Source organism: Pungitius pungitius, chromosome 5, assembly GCF_949316345.1.
Source record: "Pungitius pungitius chromosome 5, fPunPun2.1, whole genome shotgun sequence".
Classification (NCBI taxonomy): Eukaryota; Metazoa; Chordata; class Actinopteri; order Perciformes; family Gasterosteidae; genus Pungitius; species Pungitius pungitius.
The window spans coordinates 17,609,256-17,635,926 of NC_084904.1; the positions used below are offsets into that span (position 1 = coordinate 17,609,256).

At 45.0% G+C, this 26,671-nt stretch overlaps 2 protein-coding genes across 3 annotated transcripts; one reads left to right on the forward strand and one right to left on the reverse strand.

The window, feature by feature from the left end:
- Window positions 1–1,831: 1,831 nt before the first annotated feature.
- msi1b (musashi RNA binding protein 1b) lies at window positions 1,832–17,859 on the reverse strand. The gene is made up of 15 exons (XM_037483228.2): window positions 17,607–17,859; window positions 17,307–17,347; window positions 16,743–16,824; window positions 16,522–16,606; window positions 11,685–11,726; window positions 9,995–10,087; window positions 6,928–6,976; window positions 6,360–6,442; window positions 6,159–6,276; window positions 5,328–5,408; window positions 4,741–4,797; window positions 4,363–4,422; window positions 4,029–4,183; window positions 3,676–3,721; window positions 1,832–3,575 (listed from the first exon to the last, which is right to left on the reverse strand). Exons 1-14 carry the CDS (start codon window positions 17,663–17,665, stop codon window positions 3,680–3,682), a joined length of 1,047 nt encoding a protein of 348 aa, XP_037339125.2. The 5' UTR covers window positions 17,666–17,859; the 3' UTR covers window positions 1,832–3,575; window positions 3,676–3,679.
- A 3,189-nt stretch (window positions 17,860–21,048) lies between these two features.
- hnf1a (HNF1 homeobox a) lies at window positions 21,049–26,524 on the forward strand. Of its 2 annotated transcripts, none has more exons than XM_037481357.2 (10): window positions 21,049–22,203; window positions 23,261–23,460; window positions 23,568–23,748; window positions 24,299–24,501; window positions 24,792–24,964; window positions 25,039–25,180; window positions 25,256–25,444; window positions 25,528–25,643; window positions 25,728–25,812; window positions 26,380–26,524. In XM_037481357.2, the coding sequence occupies exons 1-10, from the start codon at window positions 21,899–21,901 to the stop codon at window positions 26,508–26,510; spliced, it is 1,725 nt and encodes a 574-aa protein (XP_037337254.2). In that variant the 5' UTR covers window positions 21,049–21,898; the 3' UTR covers window positions 26,511–26,524. The 2 variants fall into 2 exon arrangements, with proteins under 2 accessions (XP_037337254.2, XP_037337255.2); XM_037481358.2 differs by having other exon boundaries at window positions 21,051–22,203; window positions 24,822–24,964.
- Window positions 26,525–26,671: the final 147 nt, after the last annotated feature.

The window sequence follows — 26,671 nt, forward strand, 5'->3', positions numbered from 1 at the left end:
GCATCTTCAGTGTCAATAAGGCAGCATGAGTTGGTAGCGCGTCCCAAATGACCATGGCATGTGTCTTTTTTGGGAATGTTTGCACACAAACGTGCAAATGATTCTGATTTGGCACCAAATTTGTCAGATCGCGGGGTGCGAGGGCAAGGAGGGAGGACTCAGACGCAGAGTATAGGGAAAAATAAAAGGACTTTAATAGTAAAAAACTGGAAATCAAAATCACTCCAACCGAAAAAAGGACCAGAAGGAGGCAAAAACAAAACAGACAAAACCAGGGACCTGGACTTGAAAACACAAAAGACTTACTTGAAATGAACGTTGACATGTAATGACGCCACACAAGACAAGAGACTCACAGGGCTTAAATACACAAGGGAGGTGCAGGTGATTGGACACAGGTGGAAACGATCAGGCACGGCAGACAATCACAAGGGAAGACAGGACAAGGCAGGAAGTGAAGTTACCCAGGAACACAAGAGACATGAAAACTACAAAATAAGACAAGAAGCAGACCCAAACCGTGACAAAATGTCTCTCCCTGCCTTTCTTGGTGTCTCTCATTTATATTTGTAATGATGCCAGTATCCTTAGCGATGAAAGACAGTGGATTGCAGTGTCTCGTCTTGTTACTCACAGCTACAGAGATGCAACAGCTGCTGTCTGCATGATGACTCAACGCAACCTTCGCACCCTCAGACAGCTCAAACACTTGAGACAAATGCACAAGAGTTGCTACTATTTGACGTTTCTTTAAACGTTGTGGCTTCATGACCAATAGAGAGATTTTACTTTCATTGAAACACAGGTCGGTTGGATTTGTTGACATACAAGACTGTTAATGTACCCTACACCTTTGGATTTTTCCAACCACTGTTCTCTAATCTACGTATCCGTGGGCCACGACAGGTGTCAAATGATCTTCCTCAGATAACTGAACCTCATTAAATAGAATCCCCTAAAATATGTAATGCTGTAAATATCCATCAACAGGAGCAAAGCATATTGAGAAGCTAAGTATGGCTTACCAGCAGAAAGAAAGCCATGGCCAGAATATTGAAACAGGTGAACATGGAGGGACAGAGATAATGCCACAGAGGGGGGGAATCTCCAGAGCCCCCCCCCCCCACCCCCCCCTTCCCCCAAGTAGTCGGCGCTCCCGTCCAGTGAGGACTTGGCGGTCATGACCGGCTGCCGTCCCCCGAGACCTCAGAAGCAGAGAGGCGAGGCCCAGGACCGAGACGGAGGCGAGGGAGGAAAGGCAGTGGAGCAGTGATGATGGGAAAGAGAAATCATCCAGCAGAGAGACGTGGAGGGAACCAGAGGCCTGCAAAGTGTGAGTGGACGGAAGAAAGACGGACGGCGTGAATGTTGGTGTCACAAAGAAGCAGGACCGCGAGTGGAACATGTTTTTAAAAAAATTTCATTTAGACTTTTGTAGTAATTAGGTCAGAATTTAATAGAATTTCCATAGAAAATATAAAGTATTTGATGAAATTTGTTCATTTAGTAAAAATGTTTTAGTAGTTTTGTACTAGATTTATAGCAAAACTTTTCTCTTGGGGTTTCATCATTTTGCAATCCATTGTGGAATGAGGTTTTCTCATTTTGTTTGGTATGTGTGACAAGAAAATGCATGAAAGCCTCTCACATTGAACCAAGCTCAGTTTTTCCAGCTGCACCACACAGCAGAATGCAAACCCTTAATAACTTCTCTTAACTCTATTATAAAATGCTTTTAGCTTAAATTCTTAGCTTTTAGCCAAATTTCCCTTTCCGTTAATCCCTCGTTCCAAAAAAAAACATGCTGCAAAAAAAGTACAGTACCCATATATGGAATGTTTTAAAATAATTTATTAGGAATTTTAAAAAGTTTTTTTTTTTCAAAAGAATAAACATGACAGGAAAAAGAAAATCAGAAAATGTTACAGTGTTGACAAGTTTGTTATTTTTCAGTGAAAAGTATGACCTACCATTGTAGGCCACAGCAGAGTGAGCGAGTGTATCAAAATGTAAAACCTGGTACTTTGTAGATGAAGAGTGCTTTGTTCTTAAGCTAACATTCGAAATAAAACACATTTATTGTGATCGGCCAGTGCAACGTCCTAGTAGCTCTGAACATATTTGTTTTGGTCTAAAAATAGCTGTCACATTGCTACAGTCTGTGACCTCCAGTGGATATGCAGTGATGGATTGGAGCGTGCGGGGGGGGGGGGTTGGCAGGTAAACAAAAATGTACGAGACCACCCTCCGCTTCCTTGTTGGAAAAGCCACCTTTCTAAAAGGTTCAACAATCCTCACTTTGACACAGATGTTAATGTAATAATAAAAAAGTCAGATTAAAATTTCACATTTGAAACAGGTACCACCCCCCCCCCTCCAAAAAAACCCAGCATATCGCACATTGGAAACACATGAAACGCTCACGCAAACATCAACGCAACCTGCAGAGCACATCAGTCACAACAGTGCTAATTGTGCACAACTGCTGCAGCACACGACTTCTTCATTTTCCTCCACAATCGATCAACGCGTATTGAAAATCACAGTTAAAACAGCAATATGACTAAGTAAGAAAACGGCATGATTTTTTTTCTTTTTTTAAATTCACACCCATGTATCCCCAAAAGTAAAGTGTTGTTCCAAACTCTGCCCCTCTCCTCCCACCCCTCCCACAACCCCGCAATCAAGGTGTTTCAATTCTGAGGCAGTTTTGAAATACAGTGAAATAATCAAATGACATTCTGTATAAAATGCCTGAGGAGGAATGCAGCTGGTCTGATATTCACTGACAAACGTACTGATATGTTGTTAACATCCAACAATCCAGCTTTCCCCAACACATTAGAATGGGTGAAAGAAGCAACCTTATTTGCCTCCGACCTCCCAGCAAGCATCGGCTGCTGCCCCCCTCCTCCCAGGAAACCAGTCATATTTACAATATTTTACAAAATTGTACAGCTCATTGGGGCCTATTACGTAAATGTGACTAATGACCTTCGTCGTTTGAGCATTATTAGTGTAAGAATTTTTTGTTAAAAACCTACCAAGACATACACTTTGTGACACATTTCAAGAAAGGGTATTAATCACAAATGTTTTGTTAAAATTCAGTATGAACTAGTGACAAATATATAGTTTTTCAGTACAAATTACAGCTTGTGACATGGCTTCCCCTGGAGATTTTTCTCCTCTTATCTCAGAGATATCAGGTTCAGAGGTCAAATAAACCAATAAAACAAAATCAAAACAGATAAAGAAACAATGCAGCATCACAAATGAAAACAGCATGATGAAACATAACAAAAGAGAAAAAGAAAAAACACAAAAATACAGCATCTTATCTGTTGCGATTACATGTAGTCATAAAACTTTTTGCTCATTTTGTGAACTTTCTCTTCTTTTTTTTCCAGGAGGGGGAGTTAACTGAGGCGCCAGTAGGGTGGGTCGGGTTCAGACTGACACCAAAGGGGGGGGTGGGGGGGGTGAAAGTTCATCTGTCCCGGCCAGAGAGGTGGACTGGACAGAGACAGGCCAGATGAGCTCAAAAGCAGCTTCAACTTCTTCCGGCTCTCAGTCTACACCAAAAAAAACAATTAAAAAAAACCCTGTGGTTACTCACAGGCGAGTCCCCATGAAACAGTCTTATATGTCAGGTGCAACAAGATGAAGACTTACAGTCTTAGTGGTACCCGTTGGTGAAGGCCGTGGCGATCAGGGGGCCCTGAGAAAGCAAGCATACAAGTTTAGAGTTAATAATAATAATAATAATTGTACAATTTATTTCCTTCTTTCAGGATGTAGATGCAAATCAGGTGAAAAGTGATTAAACTGTTTTAGAGGGGAAGCAGTGACAACGTGACATGATGTACCAGATAAACAAAGCCTTTTCTTATTCTGTATCCTAGTTCCCTTCAATTTAACACATTTGGATACATACTGTACATAATTGTAATTCATACAACAGTTGCAGCACGAGTCCAACGCAGAACTGACTATTGCTGAAATAATAAAGTAAGGCATTATCTTACCCCCAAACTGTGGCTGAATCCGGTGCTTGGGGAGGGGCTTGCAGCACTGAGGTAACTGCTGACAGCTGACTCCTGACTGGCTGTCCCATAAATGTCGGCCATCGGCCCCGGGCTGCTTGTGCCTAAAAATCCACCTGAACGGGACTGGTTGGAGCCTAGAAGCAAAATTAAAAATAAAAATAAATCAGATTTTCTATTCTATCTAATATTTTTTTTTATCACCGCTAACTGATTTTGAGTTCTGTCACAATTGTACATATTGAGAAGCTGGTGCCTTCCATTTTACATGATACCATTGATCAGAAGAAAGGTGAGGCCTTTTATAAGCCCATACCTCTCACTACTGCTGCTGCTGCCGCTGCTGCCATTGGTCCGTACGCTGTCAGAGGAATGGCTGCGGAGACAAGAGAAGCAAAGATCCAGGTTAAATGTTTTGGAGTGCAAACATGAAGAAATGAACTAATAACAATTTAAAGTCTCTCGCCAGCGACCTCAGGAACTTTATGATCATTTCAACGAAGCTTAGAAAAATACACAAACATAGAAGTAAAAACAATCAATGGGTGTACTGCTGATGATAAAGCAAAACGCTGACAGAGGGGTTGATGTCAGCACACCGAGGTCGACTGACAAACACAAACATGCAGAGCAAAGACTGTAGCAGACTGACCGCATGCTGCTTGTAAAGTGTCCAGAGGAGGGACTGACTGACCTGTGAGCTCAGGGGGGTGGGGTGAAGTCAGCAGGGGAGTCCTCTCTAAGTGGAACTCTAAAAACAAGAAACATCAGAGAGCAGTTGAGACACAGATCAACATCACAGTGTTTCCCGTGCGTCTATGAAAACATGTTTGTATTTGAGACAGTGTGTGTACTGTCTGGCCAAAAACACACAATACTAGTTACAGTAAATTCATCAGTTCAGAGGAGTATTTAGACCAAATCTGTCCTGACTATTATGGATTTCTGAGACATTTTGCTACAGAATCTCTTGTGGATAAAGTCTATTGACTGCATGGATCCTCAGGCTTTTCCTCTGGTGCTATCATCAGGCCATCATTCTTCTCTTTATTCCCTAAATGTGGTGATGAGTGTATACGCTACAAGGGACACTAGGAGGATTCTATGGTCTGTCTTTTCATTGTTTGACAGGTGACCACTGAGTCAAACTCTAAAGACATTGACTTTCATGTGTCACCCATCACATTGCAACTACAACCGTGAAAACCTGAACACTGCTGGCTTTATACCAACGACAAATGGCTGCGTGTCGAACCAGTAAGAGAAGTGTGCTGTGATTACCAGGGAACTGGTAGGTGTATCCAGGAGTGATGCCAGCATAGCTGCGACTGGTGTAGGTAGCTGTCTGGAAGCCCGGATAACCTGTAGAAACAAAATCCCTGTTTACACCCGGATCCCTGCGAACACTGGCCGCATGCACGCAAAATAATAACAGGTGTGTGGATGTGCTGCTCCCTGACAGTGAAACACGGTACAGACGGTCAGGTGGGGGGTTTAATCACAAGGAAAGGACTGGGCAGCAGGACACTACACAGATTTGTCTTTGTACTAAAGAAAGTGACACTTGGATAACCGACCTCACCCCAAGAAACCACAACTGATTGAATATATTTTGAAAAACACATTGTGTGCGTGTGGAAGTATATCCATCAATGTGCACTGTCTAATCAAAGTCTAGAGAGCTGTTCTCAGACTGGACAGCAGATGGCGGCGCTGATGAGCTCAGCTTCAGACCCACAAACAGGATCTGACCAGTGTTAAGATCGGTAAATGGGTTGGCACCACTGTAGAGGATAAAGTTCAAGCCAACAAGGAGATCAGAATCATTAAAGGCACATTCAACTATTTTTACCCCTGAGATTCGGTCATCATGAGCAGTACTTAGGGTAGAAAAACGGTTCACGCCGTAGAAAATGTCACTGCACTTTTTATATCTGAGGTCCCCGTAATGAAGGCTGCATGGCAGAGCGTCGCGACCGGTTTAGAGGTCAGCCTTCTCCCCATCAGATGCCATGTAACCTTTCAGGCAGCTTCGGTCTTAGTGGAAGAATACTTGTTGTCATGTTCATGGGTGCTGACAGATCCTTCCTGTCCTGATCAATAGTACCTTACCTAGCATACCAATGCCCAGCATGAAGGCATCCATTCCATAGGGCATCACACGAGAGCGCCCCCTGGCTGAGCCCGTGGGGGACATCACCTCTTTGGGCTGAGCTTTCTTGCACTCCACCTGTTTCCATGCAAAACACGTACGATTACTTTCCGGTTTCCACTGGAGTCTACGGCGAGCCTACCGCCAATCGAGCTGCCCACCATTTTGTTATTGATCTCGTGGAAGTGGATTTCGCAGACTTTTTCCACCACATCCTCATTCTCAAACGTCACAAAGCCAAACCCTGGAGAGGACAAGGCAAGTTCATGAGTAAGAACATTTCACACAGTGTGGTTAAGATAGACAGTAGGCTTTTCTGTGCAGCAGCACGGCTAATAGTCTCCAGTAATCACTGCTGTAATAGCCGCTTAACACATTTGCCCCCCTTCCCCCGTTTCAACGCTGCTATTCTGCACTCATCCCCCCCCCCCCCCCCCCCTTTTCCTGGCCAGAAGGCCCGGGCAAAGCCGGTAGGCTGTCATAATCGATCAGTCCCTTGGTGGGGAGGAGGTGCTTAAGGAGGCTTTATCCTGATCCAGATTAACGGACTGGCTAATTAGACTAGCCCTGTTCGCCTCCTCCAGCTCAGCCCACAGGAAGGTGGCCTGTGGGGGGTGGAGGGTGATCAATAGATACCCTGGAAGGCCTGGAGGAAGAGCGGCAAACCAACGAAAGACGAGGGCGGATGTAGGGATTGAGCGGACACGGAGACGGGTCAGTCTGCCTCACCTCTGTGTCTGTTGGTGGTCTTGTCGAACATGAGCATGGCATCGTCGACCTGGGAGGAAGACAAACAACAAAGTTTTTTAGGCGGCGCTCTCTCTCTCTCTCTCTCTCTCTCTCTCTTGCCACGAGGCATATTGCCTGACCTCAGCCCTTCTCAAGTTCTGCAGCGAGGCTCAGCAACAGATGGACAGAAAGGAGGGGGAAGGAGGGAAGGAGGGAAGGAGGGAAGCAGGGAGGGAGAGGACTGGAGACAAGCGACAGGTTACAGAGATTAGGCAATGGGGCGAAGGCAGTAAAATATGAAGAAATAGTGTAAAAACAAGCCCAATGGCTGTATATGACTGGGATGCATAATGGGTGGCATGAAAAGTTGAAAGTATTCGCTGCTGAACTGGCCCAGTCCGCATCCCTCTCACAGCGAGCCCATAATCCGCCGCCTCTCTCCCCCTCCAAAGTTTGGCATTCCCATGGCAACTGTACAATAAGTCCATATAAAAAAGAGCTCGAGCCAACATCAAATATGCTTTATGAATAGTGGGAGAGTGCCAGTGAGGCCGAGTGCGCCGCAAACAGAGAAACTCTGGAGGAAAAAAAAATGGAGCCAGTCGTTAGCAGAAAGGTGAATCCTGTGGGCAGGTGGAGACTCGATGAGAGGGGAGAGCTGATAGCGAGAGGAATAGCGACAGGTGGAGATATGGTGAAAGAGAGCACAGAGAGTCCTGTAAGAGAGGGAAAGAAGAAGAAGAAAAAAAAAAAGATTGGGTCAAAGTGGAAAGGGAGGAGAAAGAAGAGACAAAAGCAGAGGGAGAACAAAGAGGCCTGGAGGCTTTGTTTGTTGGCACAGTCAGCTATAATTCCTCCTCCTCTTCTCCCTTTGACCTCTCCCTCCGGACTAGCCTCCCTTTATAGAGCAAAGACACAGGTGTCTATTCTACACGCACACTAACCGGAATAAGTTTCTCATGTCAAAGTGGACCGACTCTTCCGCTGTTTCCTTCGTTCTCTTATGTAAGGCTGACATGTTTGTACCGTCTGTAAATGAATCTGTGCTCTCAGTCTATAATAAGTTTACTGGATACAGGCCACTGAATAATTTGTCAGTCACAGGGTCACACAGCTCACTGTGAGTGTGTGTGTGTGTGTGTGTGTGGACCCCTAAGGGCAGTTGGCCTACAGAAAGGTCAAAGGTGACTGAGGAGTCTCAGTGTGAAAGGGGACCTGTTACTCTGGTGCCTCTCAAGTCACTGCGTCCTCCCAGACTGGCATTCGCTCAACGTCCTGCGACACGCTCGAGCGCTCAATCCCCGCATGAACGCACTTTGCTTTTTTTTGCGATTAAGCAGAGGCTTTTTTATCCAAAAGGGCCAGTAGAAACTCCCTCAGATTGAAACACATACAAACAATCAATTGTTCAGAGAGCGATAGCGGAGAAGTCACACAACACAAGGGGGACCCGCACAATCCCAACAAGAACACCCGATGGCTCTGGAAGATGCAATGCAAACACTTCCACCACTCAATGGCACATCATTGCTTGATATTTTAAACACTGCGTATTTTAATGGCGTACCGCCGGACAATATTCCCTCCTGTCCTTTTTTCTTCCCTCCTCTCATCTTCCCTGTTATCCCCGGCCCATCCCTCTGCGCGGTCCTTTGTCCTCACCAGGACGGGACACAAAAGGTCCACTGAGGCAGTCTAATCAGGAACTTCCATGGATGGCTGGAGCCTACATTTCACCATCCATCCCCTGGATATCTCTCTCGGCAAAATTCATCTAGACGTTATGATTGGGGAGGGAGCGCGGGGAAACTCGAGGCCAAACCTTTGGCACTGAAAATGAGGTGCCACACAGTCGGGAAACGCAGCGGCTAAAACTGAGTCTTTTTGACTTTGACTTTGCAAAGCGTTCGAGGTGCAGATTGCTGATAAAGTTCATATAATTATTTGTTTTGTTTCATCTGATTTGTTTCGACCAAAGTTTACGTGGAGCAGTGATTATTGATTGTCTGTTTCCCATTAAAATTCCTATTTAGGAGTGTAAAAATGGTGCAGAAACGTCCAGTATGCAGATAACTACTGGGCAAACTAACAAAATATTTGTCTAGCTTTGTACGGAGGCATAATGGCCCCCCGTAAACCCCCCTAAAACACCATCTTTGCTCCAGTTCCCTCTCTCCGCGAAGCTCTCTCAATCAGGCCCTCCCTCTCGTCGGTGCCTTTGTCGGCCCATCATCTATTCTCTGGCTCATTTCTGTCCTCAGAATATCCAACAACTTGGACAAAACTTCAGAAAGAAGTTCTAAAAAAAACTAAAAAAACAAATGCATTAATGAAGGTTTTTCAACATGAGGCGACTTAAATGTGTTGGTACTAAACTTTTGAGTTGACCCCCGCCCAACTCACGCACACTCATGCTAACACCCCCAAACACCACCTCGTCCCTCCTCCATCAGAACAAAACCCCCTTACCCACAGAATTACTTGGGGACAATGGGCAGGCCGGGTCACCACGGTAACGGGCCAGGAGGGGGTTGTGGGTAGGAGCAGCTGTTACATCAGATTAATTCAGATTCTGATAATCCCTCCTCCTTCTTCACCATCACCACACACTCACCACAAAACTTTTCTCCCCCATTCCTCCCCCCTTCCTCCTCTACGCTCCCTCATCAAGTCCCTCTAACTTTGCCTGCTGCTCCTGGAGCCTCTCGGCCTTGTTATTCTCCCCTTTCTACTGTCCACAAGCGTTTTCTCTCCCTTCTTTCTCGCCCTCCTCCTCCTCCTCCTCCTCCTCGCAGTAACCCCTTCACGTCAAGGCGGTCGCTCGACTCAAAGTGCAGTTTTTCTCGGAGAATTTGTGGTGAATCAGACTCGGCCGAGCTGGGTGAGACGTTGTACTGCGTGTTCCTCTGCTGTTGATTTGTTTTTTCCACAAATACCAGCAAAGACATTAAAAACTGTACTCAGTAATTCTTATTTCCCTTCTGGTGAATAGCGCCGATGTTCTGTTAAACATTCTCACCCCAGACATCGACATGCCAAAAACCTTTAACATTAAAATATCTCTCACCTTCCCAAACTGGTCAAAGTATTGTTTCACGTCCTCGATGGTGGTGTTTACTGACAGGCCTCCCACGAAGATCTTCTTGGTTCGAGTCACTAACTGTAAGAAGAAGAAAGGCAAAGATGTTTTCTTGTTTATTACGTCTCACTGTCTATTATATAGTCTTTATATACTTTTTAAGTATATGCTATATCTGATAAGTTATTTAAAACTTTACTTTTTGTCATCAACACAAGTATAAGCCAGCATGCTTTGTTACATAGGAATAACTAATTAGTGGTATATTTAGTGTCAAATGAACATTACGCAGCAACACACCAGTGATATTTTTTGGATTGATTGATTTTCATTGATATTGTTGGTGCATTGCAAATAAATTGTGTTATCCTCAACCCTGCCCCCCAATTTATAAATAATTATACTCTTCATTAAAAGCTCCGTTAGATGATAAACAGCAGAAAACTTCACTGTTCTTAGGTGTAATTTAAACTTGCAAAAGGACAGTACAAACTTAAGGCATATTGACACCATTTCTTTTTGAAGTAATGCAATGCAATGCATACAGCTAATACAGTAATGCAATGCAAGCAATACATTGTTTGACCAATTAAATAAAAAGTGTTTTTACAACCTGGCAGAAGTGTACTATATACACAACACAATCTAAGGAGACCAAATGTATTTATGTTTAATAAAACACACACATTGATGATGATATTCTATTACATGATTTAGCTTTGTTAATAAGGCAATAATGGGGGTCATTTCTAAACCCCGTGCCCTTCTGAGGACGGTTTAACACTTTCACTTCAGGCCGAAAAAGGATGGAACAACCCTTGTATATCTGTTCCTTGTGTGATGTTTGCTGCCTTTAAGTACACAAAATATTTGAATGAAAAACACTGATTCCTGTGATGGGTACCGAGTAAATCCTGGGTTTTGCACAAATTATTTTGGGTGGTGTGCATTACTTTCTCTTGCTTTCATAGGGCGGAAATTTTCTTAAAATTGAGTGACGAATCAGACAAAAAGAAGCGTGTTGTCTATCAGATTTACACACATTTGTACAGCATCTAACTCAAGCTTTGTATTAACGTAAGCCTTAATTTCTGTCTGCAGTGTGCAAGGTCAATTTTATATGTTATGATTTACTCACATTTTCATTGTGCACTGCATTCCTATAGTACAACACAACATTTATTTCACCAATTACTTTCCTAACAATCTTGCAACTACAGGGTTGAAGGGTTGACAAAATATTTACAGCGTGAAATCTTTGATAGATAATCATCAGTATTGGGCAGAAAATGAAACAGCTAATACAGTCAGATGAGCAGGTGAGTTCAGAAAATACTTAAATGAACTGCAATGCAGCTTTCAAGACCAGGAAAAGACAATACTTATTCCGATCATGAATATGTAAGACGATCCCCGGACTAATTCCCTAAAATCAATATTACAACGATAAATTACCCAGCCTTTCAGTAGCTACACGCGCACTACCAGTATTCCTTAATTCGTTTAGCCTCACTAAGGTCTCCTGTCTATTTCTCACCGTGTTGTTGTTCATTAAATAGACAAACTGCCGAAAAGATCTGGACGCGGCGTACTTGAAATACAATGCCGGGAGACGCACACTCGCCGGCTGCAAACAACGCGCGTGAAACTAACACAGAGCACACGCGCCTGGACTCACTTTGGGCTGAGCTCGGCGAGGGAAGGCCACCTTGGGATCGATCTGCGGCAGAGAGAAGAGAAGAAAAAAGAAGAGAGGACTGGTTAGTGCTGTGTCATGATACAGATACAGCAACCTGTCACCTTTCCTCTGGTGTCATCTTGACATCGTAGCATCGTCTTTCAGGGTGCAACGCATTCATGTTATTATTCCACGTGTTAATCACCGACCCTAAATTAAAGCCATGATGTCGAAGACACCTGTCGTTACAAGGATCGTCACTCTCAGGCCTCACCGTGCTGGAACACAGAATGACACCATTTCAAACTGTGAAGCAAAAACCCGGATGAAGCTGACGTTGAACGAACCGGTCCTGGTGTACTTTGACGTCGGTGTAGCAGTAGATGACAAACAAAGGAGAATAAATCCAAGATCCCAGATGTGATTTGAATTGTTTCCACTGAGGAGTTGGTTCACAGAAATTACATTTAAAAAATCAGCTCTCCGCGAGTGCTATTGAGTGGCACGTGGTTTTGCTTTTATTCACCCATGTTGAGAGATGGACATTACTAATTATATTTTAAAAACATAGCATCTCTTTCCAGATCAAATGGGGAAAATCAGAACTGCCTTGGGAAATGTTCTTAAACAATTCAACCCGTGACTACTATTTCAAACATTTTATCATGTTCAGTGTTGAATATGTGCAACGTGCACGTGCACTTGATTGTAAATGTGTGTGTGTGTGTGTGTGTGTGTGTGTGTGTGCAGCTGAGCTCAGGTTGACTGCCCGGGAATGTCCTGTGAACTCCTGCCTCTCTCGTCACCATCATGTGACATGTGACCTCCCGGAATCTCACACAAGCACCACAATCACAAACACGCCTCACCTCGGCGAGGAGAGAGACGCGAGAGGACAAGCGCGTCCGAGAGACACACCGAGAATGGGCCGAGTAGGGAGAGGAGGACGGGGGGACAGAGAAAAGGGAGCTGTCACTCAAACCACACTGACGGCAAGATTCACCCGATTCTGTTTGATTGTGTTTGTTTGTTTTGTCCTCCTTTGGCTTTGGACGGAAGTGAGGACAACCACAGGGACCATTCATCCTCCTGGACGCTCCGATCGCCCTCTGCCCTGAAGCTCAACAACGTTTACGCTCAGGAAGAAGCACCAGCTGGGCCTTTTTTTCTTTCTTTTATAGTCATCTCTACACTACAACTGCAAACACAAAGAATAGAAGTATGTACATAATATGATCGAGCCCACTGAAGGCGACTACGGTTACGATTTTGGGAGAGAACCACACCATGCCGTGAGGATGCAATCATAGACAGGCGGTAAAATTGGAACTTGAGACCTCTATATTAGTCTAGGCCGGTCTAATAGAGGTAGAGAACAACTAGACTACTCCACACTGTACTGCTGATGCGCTAATATATGGTGAGACAGTACAGAGCTAAGATTAGTCCGTAACCATGAGAGGGTAGAGTTGAACTACAGAGCTAGAGCCTTGATGGTAAACAACATGCGTTTACCAGAGTCAGGGAGACAGTGTTGTTTCTACTCGAATAAGAGTTGACATCGCCGTATGTTTCTTTTTGGTCTTTTTCTCTTTTGTTTCTAGAGAGCAGAGTGAGAAGACTATAGGCTAATACTGGAGGATCAGATGCAGAGTCTACGGTTTAGTTTCTATGGTGGCTAGACTACTCTGATAGTCACCTCCGGTCACCAACCCTCCTGATGTCCAACACTCCTGTGCACATTCAAAAACAAACAGACACACACAAACAAACAAAATCAAAGAAATGGCAGCACACAGCACATCCGTGGGGAGGGAATAGTGGACATTAAAACACAAGGTGGCTGAAATCGTTTTGTTTCGTGGAGGACAAAAAAAAAAGAGAAATAAAATCTCCCTTTTGCTAAACAAAAATGTGTTTTGCTGATTGGCACTTTGGAAGGATGTTTGAGGTATACTTTCTCAGTTTGACTCCAAGACAATTTGACGGAGGACGTCTTATTGTACTTACCAAAAATATTAAAATGTTAACATGCTAGCACGATTTGTGACATCACAACTTGTATAATGACATCCAATGAACATTATGTTCCTAAATCAACACCTATTTCGGATGTGTTCTCATTCAAACTGGCTTCAGACAGTATAGCAGATTCTGACTGTGTCCTTGTCAATTGTGTGTGTGTGTGTGTGTGTGTGTGTGTGTGTGTGTGTGTACTTCTACATCGATGTAGCAGTAGAACACAGATAAAGGAGAATAGATTTAAGAAAGAGATAATGCATTTTAGTCATTTAAACTATTTTTCATGGAAATTACATCTGAAATATTAGCTTTCTTCTAATTGTATTGAGTTGCAGATGGTTTTGCTTATAATTACCCAGTTTAAGGGATTACTGATTACAAATTATTATTCCAAAACCTGAAACACGGCAACAGGGGGTAAAAAAAAAAGCCACATTGTTCTACAGAGAGATGTGAAGATTTCAGAAGCGTTGTTGAGGAAGATGCATACACCTCTCTGCGCTCCGCACACAACGAGGTAGCAGGGATGAAGCCGAATGTAATTCCAAGAGAGGTTTATGAAATCAGGGCAATCCCTTTTGACCAACTCCACCCCGGCCGTGCGACAGTTAGCCGAGCGCGCTGCCCGTCACAGCCTGAGCTGCAAGATGCCGATTGGGCACAATCAAGATCTCTGAGGAACAACTCAAGCTTGTTGACTCCAATCCTATTAGTCAGGAGAGCCATACTAATCACAGATGGGGTCATCCTGCCCCCCCCCCCTCTCTTCCTTACACCCAGGTCTGCATGGAAATGGTTAACGGGCGCCTGATGCAGCTTCGCAAAGAGCTCAGTGACTTTGTTGTAAGCTTCTCCGCTGCGCGACTTGGGAGCTGCGGTTCAATGGAAACTTTGTCCCACGCGAAGGTGCAGTCTGCATCCAGAGGGGCAACTAACAGAGCACCAGTAACATGAATCACAGTAAAAAAAGAATAAAAAAACTGCCTCCCTAAACTGGTCAGATCCGAGCCGCATCTGTCCTTCAACACAATAAGTAGCAATAAATTCCTCTGCAGCACTGTATTTGCTCTTCAGACTCCGGGCTGTGCAAAGCTCTGTTAATTCCAGAGCGGTTCAGTCGGTCACAGCATGGCACATTCTTTCTGTTGCCACTGGAGAACTTTTCTCTTCCCTCTCTAACAGGATAACCTGTTAGCATGAGAGAGAGAGAGAGAGAGAGAGGTAGATGGGGGGCAGGGTGAGCAGTCTAAAAAGGCCCACTCTACTCACCATCCAAGCCCTGTTGGCTGATCACTGAGCCCTCTCCACGCCAAACACACATTCTCTGAGGCGGCCTCGGCCCCCCGCCCAACGCCCCCGACACACCCAACTGGCAACCGCAAGGGGCCCTGCCACGGCCCACAAGCCACGCACAGTTAACACATGCTGAAGTTCAGAAGGGGGGAGATTCTAATTAAAAGAAAGGTATCATCATCAATGGTAAAAGATTTTGTTGAAAATGAACAAACTTAATAAGTTGCTTTTGAGGATAGAGCCTCCGTATCATGACCCGTCTGGGACTGTTTATGCCGTCTTGATTTCTAGTATCCAAGAAATGATTGCAAATGATGTGCATTGTTATCTTCCTTTTTCTTTTCTTCTGTGACAGAACCATTCTTCAACTGTGTGTGTGTAGGGGGTTTGGCGGGGCGGGGGGGAGGGGGGGGGGTGGTCACCATGGCAACAAACCCCATGGCGAGTTAGTGGCGTCCAACCATGATGCCGCTACTTGTCATAGCTGTTGTGCCTGCAAGTCACACCATAGCAGTAGGGCACCGGGGGGGGGGAAACCCCAAAATGTACAAAATGAAAAGGCAGTTTGACTACATTAAAGAAATTCAAACCGTCCTCATTTTAGATTCATCATAACAAACATTTATAATTTCCTTGTAACTTTCTACAGCAAACATCCTTTTTTCCCCCGTCTTTTTTTCACATTCCTTTCTTCAGCACCTCCACTTAAGCTCTAAAGATTTGAGAAGGTGCATCGCTCAGAGCACAAAAGGGGTAAGAAGAAACAGCCTCCCCTAATTTCAATACAGTGACTAACCAGCAGCCATCCCCACTCCCACAGAGGAGAGAGGCGGGGGCAGTGGTCCCTATGGCGACCAACGGGCCACATTGTTCCCAGACCGACCCACATTCATTACTGACAAAAAAGACACACACACACACACACGATCACGCACACAATCACACACACTGCACCACAAGCAATTAATGCATTTTAAGTTACACTTCATCATCGCTGTATTCGCCGTTTTATTTCTTCAGAGATCAACAGGACGTTTTGAGGAGCTGGTTTTCCTGCTTTTACACTCTGATGGTTTCACATTGCTGTTACTGGTTCCATTAAAAAACTTTTTTTTTTAATAGCGGCCAATTCTACTCCTTGTGAAAGAAAAAAAAGCTGAAAGAAAGTTTTTGGTTCCCTCATCCTAGAGACGAAATTTTAAAAAAAAATGGGTAACCCTATATGGGTCCCCCTGTTTCTATGGAGATTGACACTTGATGACATTTTCTTGCCTGTTTGGCTGAAGAGTGAAGACACACACACACACACACATTCTCCCATGTGTCTCCACTGTTGACTACTGACTCAATCACGTAAAGTGCTCACTTGGTCCGAGCAAAGACATCGGCATAGCGGAACCTCGGCGAGAATATTCAAAATGCGCCATTGATACACTTCTCTCGCGGAGTATAAGAAAATCCACTAATCAGACACTAAGCGATGGGATTAGCCGGTGGGAGGAGGTAAATACAGAGAACTCACTGTTTTCGAGTCCAACTCGTGCCTGGTTTGGGCCAAAACTTTGTCCACGCCGGCCTGGTCAACAAAGGTGACGAATCCAAACCCCCTGCAGACATCAGGGAGGGGGGAGAAGGTATTAGTGACACGGAAACTGATGGCGACACGTAATGATGGGTTATGAGCAGAGGGAAATCACAGAGCTCAGATAAACTTTCAGCAGCAGCGTAGAAGCCGGCACTCACCTCGAGCGCTTAGTAACAGGATCTCGCATCACCATACACTCTTTCACCTCGCCGTACTTGCAGAAGTACTCCTTCAAACCCTCTGGGAAAACCAAACAAGGCGGAATGAATCAGGAGGTGAACAAGAAATGACAACTTTTCTAATAATCAACAAGGAGTTTGACTCTGCTAAGAGTTGCATCACACAAGTGCGTACTTTATAGGATTAAAAGGAAACATAAAATGACTACCCGTAATCAGGAATACTTTACTAAAAGTGAACAATAATTCCAACAAAAATGTTCATCCTATTACGAACTGAATAAGCTGAAATTCCCTCTTTTTAATGAGCTTTTAAGAATCACTCTTTCATTCTATGGTAGCTCTGAAAGAGTGCATTCATTCTGGAGCAGGATTCATACTCAAAAGTGGGAAAACAAATAAACAAATCCAATGCAAGCATGCAAGAGTTTTAAGAAATACACCTTTCAAAATAAGTTTCCATTGATTGACTGATTTATGCCAGGAGTTCTAAGGAGATATAGTGTCATTTTTTTAAAGAATACGTGGTGAAAACCGATTTACCTTGTGTTGTTTGCCAGCTGAGACCCCCTATGAACATTTTACTGTGGATAAAAAACAAAACATTGCATTCATAAAATCAGAATTCAGGTTAATTTATATGTATAAATTAAACTGTTATTGCATTTTGTAAAGTGTAATTCTGCAGGTGCAGACATCAGTTCAGAGTTGATCATTTGTGATCTGAGATGAAGGCTCTCTGTGTGGAGGTGCCCCCCCCCCCCTCTTCTGCAGAATAACCGGTCCGTTCCCGAGCTGATGTCGGTCAGCAGACTTTAACTTTAAAGTTAGTTCTTTCCTTACCAGGGGTCGTGAGGGGAGTCCGTGGTGGACAGGCTGGTCTGGCTCCCTTCCGTCTCCATTCCGGGTCCTCGCTGTGCGTCGGGAGTGAGAGCTGCGTGTGTCCGAGCCGAGCCGTGCGGGAGAACAGATTGAGTGAGAGGAGCGGGGCGGGTTTGGCCCGGGGTGACAGAGAGGGGAACGGGCCAGATGCAGGCTGGGACAGACTCCACCTCCTCCTCCTCCTCCTCCTCCTCCTCCTCCTCCACCTCCTCCAGTCGGTCAATCCTGCTGCTGTGTCGCTTTTTCTCTCATCCCACCACCGGGGGACGCAGCCCCGGCGTCAAGGCAACGGCTAACAGCCGGGCGGCTTCCGCTGCACCCTTCCACAATAAAATAGAAATGACACGTTTTAGAAAGGCGTGATCTTTTGGGGTTTCAAAACCGAGGATTTGAATACTTATATAGACGTATAAAGGGTTAAAAAAAATGCATTAAAGTTCTTCGGCTCAATCCGTTGAAACAAAATTATTTTTAATTAAATGGCAGAGTTGTAGATTGTGCGCTATGCGATGCCCAATCTGAGTGGTTTGTGCGTTTTTAAGCCAATTAAGCAGATTCAAAAGTGAAAACACAACGTTTAGTCTGAATATTCAACAGCAAAAACTATTTCTATCATCCTGTGTCATTTAAAACGGAACTTAGTAATGACAAAACGTTATTTGTAAGGCAAAAATCGATCTCACTAAGACCTTCTTAATTGAAAGTTAACACTTCTCTTGCAAATCAACTACACGATGTACACAAATTAGATCAAGTACTAATAATAAATAGTACAACAAATATGAAACCTTTCATATGAAGGATATATCTTTAAACTTCCTTTAAGGATATGTCAGATTTTGATAAACTTGATGCAATTTCCATCCCAGAAAGGATAAAGTGTAAAGAGTGGAGAAAAAAGAAAAACGACAACAAAAGGCGTGAAAAAAATATATGACTTGTTATAGCAATGACCCAAATTTCCTTTGGGTCATTGCTTGCATGCTTTAATCAACCTAAATCAACATCAGGAATACTTGTCCTTTAATATACCTACAGGCACCACTAGGTACGTGTCTGAGGGGCTTGAACGACAACTTTGTTACGGTTTGTTACGGATTGTTGAATTTTGAACAACTGATCTATAACTTCACTAACATACTTGTGGGTTTTTTCGTGGAGTCATTTTATGTGAATGTCTGTGCAGTGTTGCTTCATATCACTGTTCTGGTTTGCAGTTGTCATCACCACCAACACTGTGTCTGTCTGTCTTAATACACCCTCCATAAAGCAAGCGGGCTTATGCTATGTGGTGTGTAACAGGAGGTTTGTGTGCTCATTCATATCCGGGGTTTAAGTATCTAATTAGTATCAAAGCCAGCTCCAGCTAATCTTCTCTACACTGACTCAACATGTGACCTGCTAGCCGACGTTAAGGCCAATCAGTAGCCTGAGCAACACAAAGACAAACCGCTGCTTTTGCGTACTGTGCGTGTGAAATGGCTGCTCTCCGAACCGAGGATGTTCGGGTTTGGTGCAAAGTTTGAAAAGTCTGGTTACTTTTCAGCATACCCGACAAGTGCAATACACTTATACTGCTGGTTATGTCTCCAAAGCACACGTATACCTGTAACAATAACTTGTTCAGAGCAAGCACCACAAGTTTGGGGTGTGTGACCCATGGATGTTTGGGCACAGGTTTAGATTCACTATTGTCCTTATTAACACAGTCCATCCACGCTCAGCACTGCGGCCAGTGTCCTGCCGGGAACATTTTATCCTCCATAGTTGAGAAGACAAAGTTCTGGAGCTTGGACAGGGGCTATTTGGACAGGAATTAAGGGGTGTGTTAAATTTCTGCATGCATGATCAATGCGGTCGAACGGTGGGGATGGGGTTTGGTGTTGAAGGGGGGGGGGGGCTTTCGGCTGAGGCAGAGGACGACAGAGAGAGCTAGAATTGAGAAAACAGGAAGAGACAGCCAGCAATAGCTCACTAATGAGACATGGACACTGTGGATTGTATCTCATTATCAATCAACATAGCTTTGAGTTCTCCGGGGAGGGAAAATGCGAGCACTTGGTGTGTGCTGCATGTGGTCCATTTCGATAAACCCAGCTTGTGTGGAGGGGCATTAGTCACAGCCGTATCTTAGCTGTTGGAAATACACACACATTGCCCTCTGTCCGTTTTGGTGAAGAGTTTTCTCTGAATAGTACAATGGGACTTAATTACAGGTCAGCGGCATGTCTCAGGGAGATAGAGGGAGCTCTGTTACCCTTCCAAATACAGTATAATGCCATCTTCCCAAGGGTGGGGTGGGGTAACAAGAGCTCTACACAAAAAGGTGCTGATAGGCTGAACCTGAGAATGGTCTAAGGTAACCAGGCAGAGAAAGTGAGCGTTTTACACTCAAAGAGAGAGAAAAGATAAAGGACTACATTAACTCTCAAAGGTTTCCTCCCTTTCAGTTTGCCCTCTTTCCTTTCCCGTCCACTTCCAACTTATCATTCCTGCCAACTTTCTTTGAGAAAAAAAACAAGAAGGGGGCTCAAAGACAAAGGGATCATTAATTGGCAAATCAAGAAGTCTGATTGGTAGAAGTCTGTGTAAACAGTCACAGGAGAAGTTCAGAGTTTAGAGAGAAGCTGAAAGAAATGGAAATCAACATGCTCGCAGTCTTTTAAAGGACGGTCATTAAAAACAATAAACGACCCAAACTGCAGAAAATAGATCTGCACTCTGACATTTAGACCTTTCCTTCACTGGTTCTTCAAACCAGTGAAGGAAAGGAAATATGTCCTCATTGACAGCAGTGGTATGACATGGTCAAACCAGTGATATAAACATGGTTATCATATCAACAGGTGAGCAAATGGGGCGTAAAGTAATAACACGGTGGTAGTTTATTCTTCCCTTTAGCTTGTGACTCCTTGTAATAAGTATTTGGAGCCTCTCGCCACTTTTCAGGTGGTGGTCAGTTTCATCGAAGGAGGAATTTTATCTGTAAATTTCTCACACGGTTTGAGACCTAAAGAGCTCAAACAGATGCTCAAAACATTTCGGTACAGTTTTATGTCACAGCGCTTTTTAAATTTCTTCTTTGCTATTAGACTAATCAAACAGCTGCCCTTATTTACATGGCCTGACCTTTAGGATGGAAACAACTCGCCTTAACTACCCGACTGCATATAAAGTAGTTAATAGAGACTTCATCCATAGACAAGAACAACACCCAATTCACACGAATTTATACACACAATAAAAAATATGATAATATGTCATATACATTTACTACTAATTGACTCTTGCTGATAATATTTTTACTTAAGATTACATACATCATATACATTTTACCAAAGCAAAGGATCTGTGAACTTCTTTCAGCACATCATGTTGCACATCATTATGCATTGCACACACATGCCAACGTGCACACACAAATAAATATGCACACGTACAAAATAAAACCAAACGATGTGATGCAGATTTTAACCAGCTTGTCAATGCTGTTCTCTGACCAAGTGATTGAAGGAATACTGTGTGCACATAGCAGCCTCTAGCTTTGGTAACTCTGGTGTCATGAACCCGGGGCCGGTCAGATGGAAGCCTGACGCAGCAGCGCTCTCTAGTGGCGCGTGGGACGGATCCAGTTTCAACTCAGCAAATGTAATGTTGTTTCCGAGCCTTTATTGTGACATTTATAACTACATGCTTCAACATTAAAATCTGGAATCCTGTAACTTAAACGAAATGTTCATGGGAGCTCCTCTAAATGTGTCCTGAGAGTCAGTTTGGCTGTAACATTAAAATATATATATATATATCTAAGTGCATAAATACCCAACAACACTTTTCTGTTAAGTTGTCTCTACTTGTCTTCTATTTGTTGACTCTGCAGCGCTGCATGCTTCTGTTACATCGCCTCAACAATTTATTGTTCATAAATTGCACTTTGGTCAGTGTTGGGGACTGAGGGAGTGGGGACAAAGTTCACAGGATGCATGTAAGGAGGAGGGGGTGAAGAGGAAGGTTAAAAAAAAAGAAAATTAACCTTTGATAGCAAAACAGCAGGTGGAGAGCTGAAACCAGGCAGCTCAGGGAGCATTGGGAGACAATCCAACCCAGGAAAAATAAAAGTATCTGTTCTTTTAAGCTAAAGAGAGACTGCAAATACAAATGAGGCCCATCGCTGCCTGTCTGGCTTGAATGAGCCAGTGCACATGAGAGCTGTGTTTGTTTGCAAAGCGGAGGTGAGGTAAGGTATCAGCGTAATGGAAGAGAGGCTCGAGGAGAGGGCCGGAGCGGCCATGGCGAATCCGAGCCGTTTGACCGCACTTCAGGAGCAGCTGATCTGGGCCCTGCTGGGATCTGGACTGTCCCGGGACATCCTGGTTCAAGCCATAGGAGAGCTGGAGCGAGACAGGGCGAGTGCAGGCGCCGAGAGAGGAGAGAGGGGGGATGGAGAGAGCTCCGAGGAAGGAGAAATGGATTTCCCACCGCCAATATTCCGAGAGTTAGAAAAGCTTCTCCCGGAGGAGGCGGCCAAACTGAGGGCTGAAGTGGACCGGCTATTGCAGTAAGTACACTCCCAGCGCTGTCTGTCCCGAAAGCTCCGTGGCAACATCAAGATACGTCTAATTCTCAATAACTGCCAAATCCATCGCAGCCATTGGTTTGTGCCTGTGTTGGACCTGATCGGGTAAACTTCCAAAATGCATCCATGCTGTATTTCGCTTACCCCCCTCTTTTCTCTTTCACCCTCTCTATATCCCAACTAAGGAACAGTTTACCTGATAACATGCCCTTCTTTGTCTGTTTTCTTCTTAAGTGAACCCTCTCCCCACCAAATCTTCCCTCCTTCTCCTGCTTCTCTGTCTGCCTCTCTCTCGCTGCAATCTGGCCTCTGAGGGGAATTTAAAAAGGGTTCCTCCTTGCTAGTTACTAATTACCCACCACCATCATTATTCTGTGGCCATTTCTTGATAAATAAGCTACATGCATAGGTGAAGATTAATGGAGTGGGGTTGGTCTTGTCTATGTGTACATAAGGCAGGAGTTGTATTTCTACAACTCTGTACACCCTATTTTCTGTTATTTGGAATACTTTGCTCACATGTACTGAGTCTTTTTAAAAGGGATTAAAATACTCGCTAAGTGCCTGTTTAAAATATACCTAGCTTTACTGTCTCTGAAATAAAATCTGGTAAAGTCAGTGTTTCAAAAGTGTGTGTGTATTGAATGTTCCCAGTTAGAAAGTGTTAAACAAGGCTTCATAAACCTTTCACAGTTTTTCCCCTCCACGGAACTCAAAGAGCTGGACTTTGCCCTTTTGTGCTTTCCCTTATCTCTCTCTGTCAATAAGCCACTATCTACTTCCCCCTCAGTGGCCATCTTGATGTCTAATGTTGTGGCATACGGTTAAGCACTTTTATAGAAACCGTTTAAACCTGCACTGTGTTTGTGTCATTGTCCAATTTTATGCACCATCTGCCATGGCTTGTTCCTCTGTATGTCCAACGGAGATACTTTGGCCATAAATGGTTCTGATGTTGATATGATTCAGATATAAACAGAAAGCACACACATGTTAGAGGTGGGCAGTGTGATGAAATAATGATGTCTTTGTCTAATAGGGAGGACCCGTGGCACGTAGCTAAAATTGTGAAAAGCTACATGCAGCAGCACAACCTGCCTCAGAGAGAGGTGGTGGAGTCCACGGGACTCAACCAGTCCCATCTCTCCCAGCACCTCAACAAAGGCACGCCCATGAAGAACCAGAAGAGAGCCTCTCTGTACACCTGGTACGTCAAGAAGCAGTGCGAGATCAGCCAGCGTGAGTACACAAGCAGCTGCTTTCAAGCATACATCAAATATCAAATCTCTAAATCGGCGTGAAAGAGTTGTAAATAAGGGGTAAAAAAAAGGACTATTCCTTTTCAGAATTTACCAACGCAAAACATGGCCTTGGATCTGCAGAGGAGCATGGAGAAGAGACCAGGAAGGGACGGAGGAACCGGTTCAAATGGGGTCCAGCATCCCTGCAGATCCTCTTCCACGCCTATGATCGCCAGAAGAACCCCAGCAAAGAGGAGAGAGAAGGTTTAGTTGAGGATTGTAACAGGTGAGGCACAGCGATGCCTTTCATGCTTCATGGTTTGAAAACCCATAGAAACACACCTAACTCACATAGTTGCCACTCCTGACAGCTAACAACAGAAAACTGAGACCGGTGGTACATGAGTATAGAAGATTGGGCAGAAACACGGTCTGATGAAGGACTGTCAGACTGTGGGGTCAGAACATGAACACACGGACTCATCCCGCCTCCTATCAAAGACTGGGGCTGCGTATTGTGGTGTAAAGTGTGGGGGGATTTCCATATTTTAGTGGCTACGTCGAGCAGGGAGTAACCAGAGTGATGCTTCATGCCCCATCCGCCTCGTCATCAGGTCAAACATTTTTTAGTTGAGGCTGACAATTCATACAATGTTGTTTTTGGTCAACTTGCCTCATCATAATACTACGAAAAGCCTCTGTGATACCACACTTGTGTACTACAAGAATGCGATTGGTCGGTTCGGAGAGAGCATCTCTGACTTTGCAATAGGCTTCAGTCTCACCATTAGAATGTAGAAAGGCACGCATGTATCAGAGTGCTCTTTGTCCCTCAGGGCAGAGTGTCACCAGAGGGGGGTGTCTCCGTCTCAGCTTGCCGGCCTCGGCTCCAACCTGGTTACCGAGGTCCGGGTGTACAACTGGTTCGCCAACCGCCGGAAAGAGGAGGCGTTCCGTCACAAACTGGCTCTGGACACGCCTTTCAGCAACCAATCCACCTCCTCTTCTCACCACAACCTCCCACCGAGTCCTGAGCACGGTAATGCCCTCACAATGTTCAGGCAGGCTCGGGGGGGGGGGGGGGGGGGGCTCAGGAATTGAAACTCGAGAGTTCAATGAAAACCTGCAGGGGGGAGACAAAGTTGAACTTGCCTATGCCTGGATCTCAAGATGCCACAATAACAATAACCAGCGCACTCTTGTAGACTTGTTGACTCTACTGGTTCAGAAAGTGCTTCTGTCTCCCCGTTGCTCTCATGCTGCACGTTGCAGCCGTCAACCAATGCGTCTGTCTTGATGTACGCATTTGTAAAACATGAACCCGGTCAGTGTTGCGAGGCCTGACTTCTTTTTTTCCAGGTGTCAAATACAGCCAGCAGATCCTGTGCGACACCCTGAGCTCGGCGAGGGGAAGCTTGGGGGACAGGGTGGGTCACCTGATGGTCAGCCCCATCCAGCTGGAGCCCAGCCACACACTCCTCGAGACACACAACCCCAAGCTGGTGAGCCAGCCCGAGTTTTTTAATGTAGGCTACCTGTGCGCACTGCCGCCCTCGTAACCGCCCTCCGTTCTCAGGTGTCCAGCGGTGGCCCGCTGCCCCCAGTAAGCACTCTGACCTCGCTGCACAGCCTGTCGGCCTCCCCTGCATCCTCGCAGGGCCTCATCATGGCCTCGCTGCCCGGCGTCATGAGCATCGGGGAGTCCTCGCTTCTCATCGGTAACGTCCAGCCGTCGCTAGTTTACTCTCTCGTCTCCGCAAAGAATAAAAATGAACAACTGTCGCCGTCGACAGGTTTGGCCTCCACGCAGCCTCAGGCCGTGCCCGTCATCAACAACGTCGGGGGAAGCTTCACCACCCTGCAGCCGATCTCTTTCCAGCAGCAGCTTCACGGCTCTCCCCAGCAGCCGCTGTCACACCACCTGCAGAGCCACATGGGGGCCAGTCCCTTCATGGCGACCATGACGCAGCTGCCGTGTCACAGTAAGGCCGCAGCGGCAAACCGGCAACGAGCGTTAAACGTGTTCCGCCGAGTGAAGGACTCACTCCTCTGCTCCTCGTTACAGTGTACAACAAGTCGGATTCGCCTCAGTACCACACGTCCAGTCTGCTGTCTCAGGCCATGGTCATCACAGACAGCAGCAGCCTGGGGGCCCTGACCAGCCTCACCGCCGTCAGACAGGTAGCAGACTGTGACGGGGCGGGTTGATCTGTTGGAAAAGGAAACATCCCGTAAAAACAGCCATTTTTTTTTTCCTCGCGGTAGATTCTCACAGCGGATCCCGAGGAAGAGAGGGGATCACCTTTAGAAGACGACTCCCTACACCTGCAGTCGCACACACCTGTGCCAGGTACACAGCTTTATATATGGGTTTACTCCTAAACATCTACATATTTTCTGTTCAGCTAATTTCAAAAGGGGCTTCCTATCTACAGTTGATGTTTGACCTTCCAGCTTGACACAGTCAAACTGAACTCATTAAAATTTTTATCACATAGCTCCACAAAGTGCTCATGGAAATGTCAAAATAAGTTGTTCTATTTGGGGAAATTTGCTTCCTTTTTAATAGTTAGACGGGAAGATCAATCTGAAGCTGGAATCAGCAGCCGGTCGAGTTCAGCTAGTTGCCTAGCAACCCCATGGTGACTACAAGACTCCAGAAAGTCACTGATCTCCGCCAAGAAAAAGTGCGGCACACAACAGCCTGTTGAACCACAAATTGTCTCTTTCATTCCACACTTCTTCAGATAGACGGATGAAACGATTGTAGTCATAATTTGTTCTTCCATCAGTGGTGATGGAAGTTGCCTCGTACCTCATCATAACTATATAAAACTGCCTTTGGTTCCTGTGCTGGAAGGAAGCTAATCGTTTTCTTTCTGGCAACAGCTTATTTTAAATGATTTTGTGTCAACAGCTTCCTCCGACAGGCTGGAGCTGTACCCTGCCTCTCAGTCGACGGAGAGTCATCAATCTCACCTGCTGACACCGTCACCAACAGACATCGGCGCCTACATCCCCACACAAATGGTCTCTACTGCTCAGTAGAAGTGCTCTGGCAGCTGAGCGTCTCCTCCCTGGCAGTCAGTTGGACTTTGTGTTTTGGATGCACAGCTACCTCTGGTGTAAATTACCAGAAAAGCCTGGAGTCATGTTGCAAAGGCTCTCTGAAACTCCAATGTACGAACAAGAAATGGCATTAGAGAAGA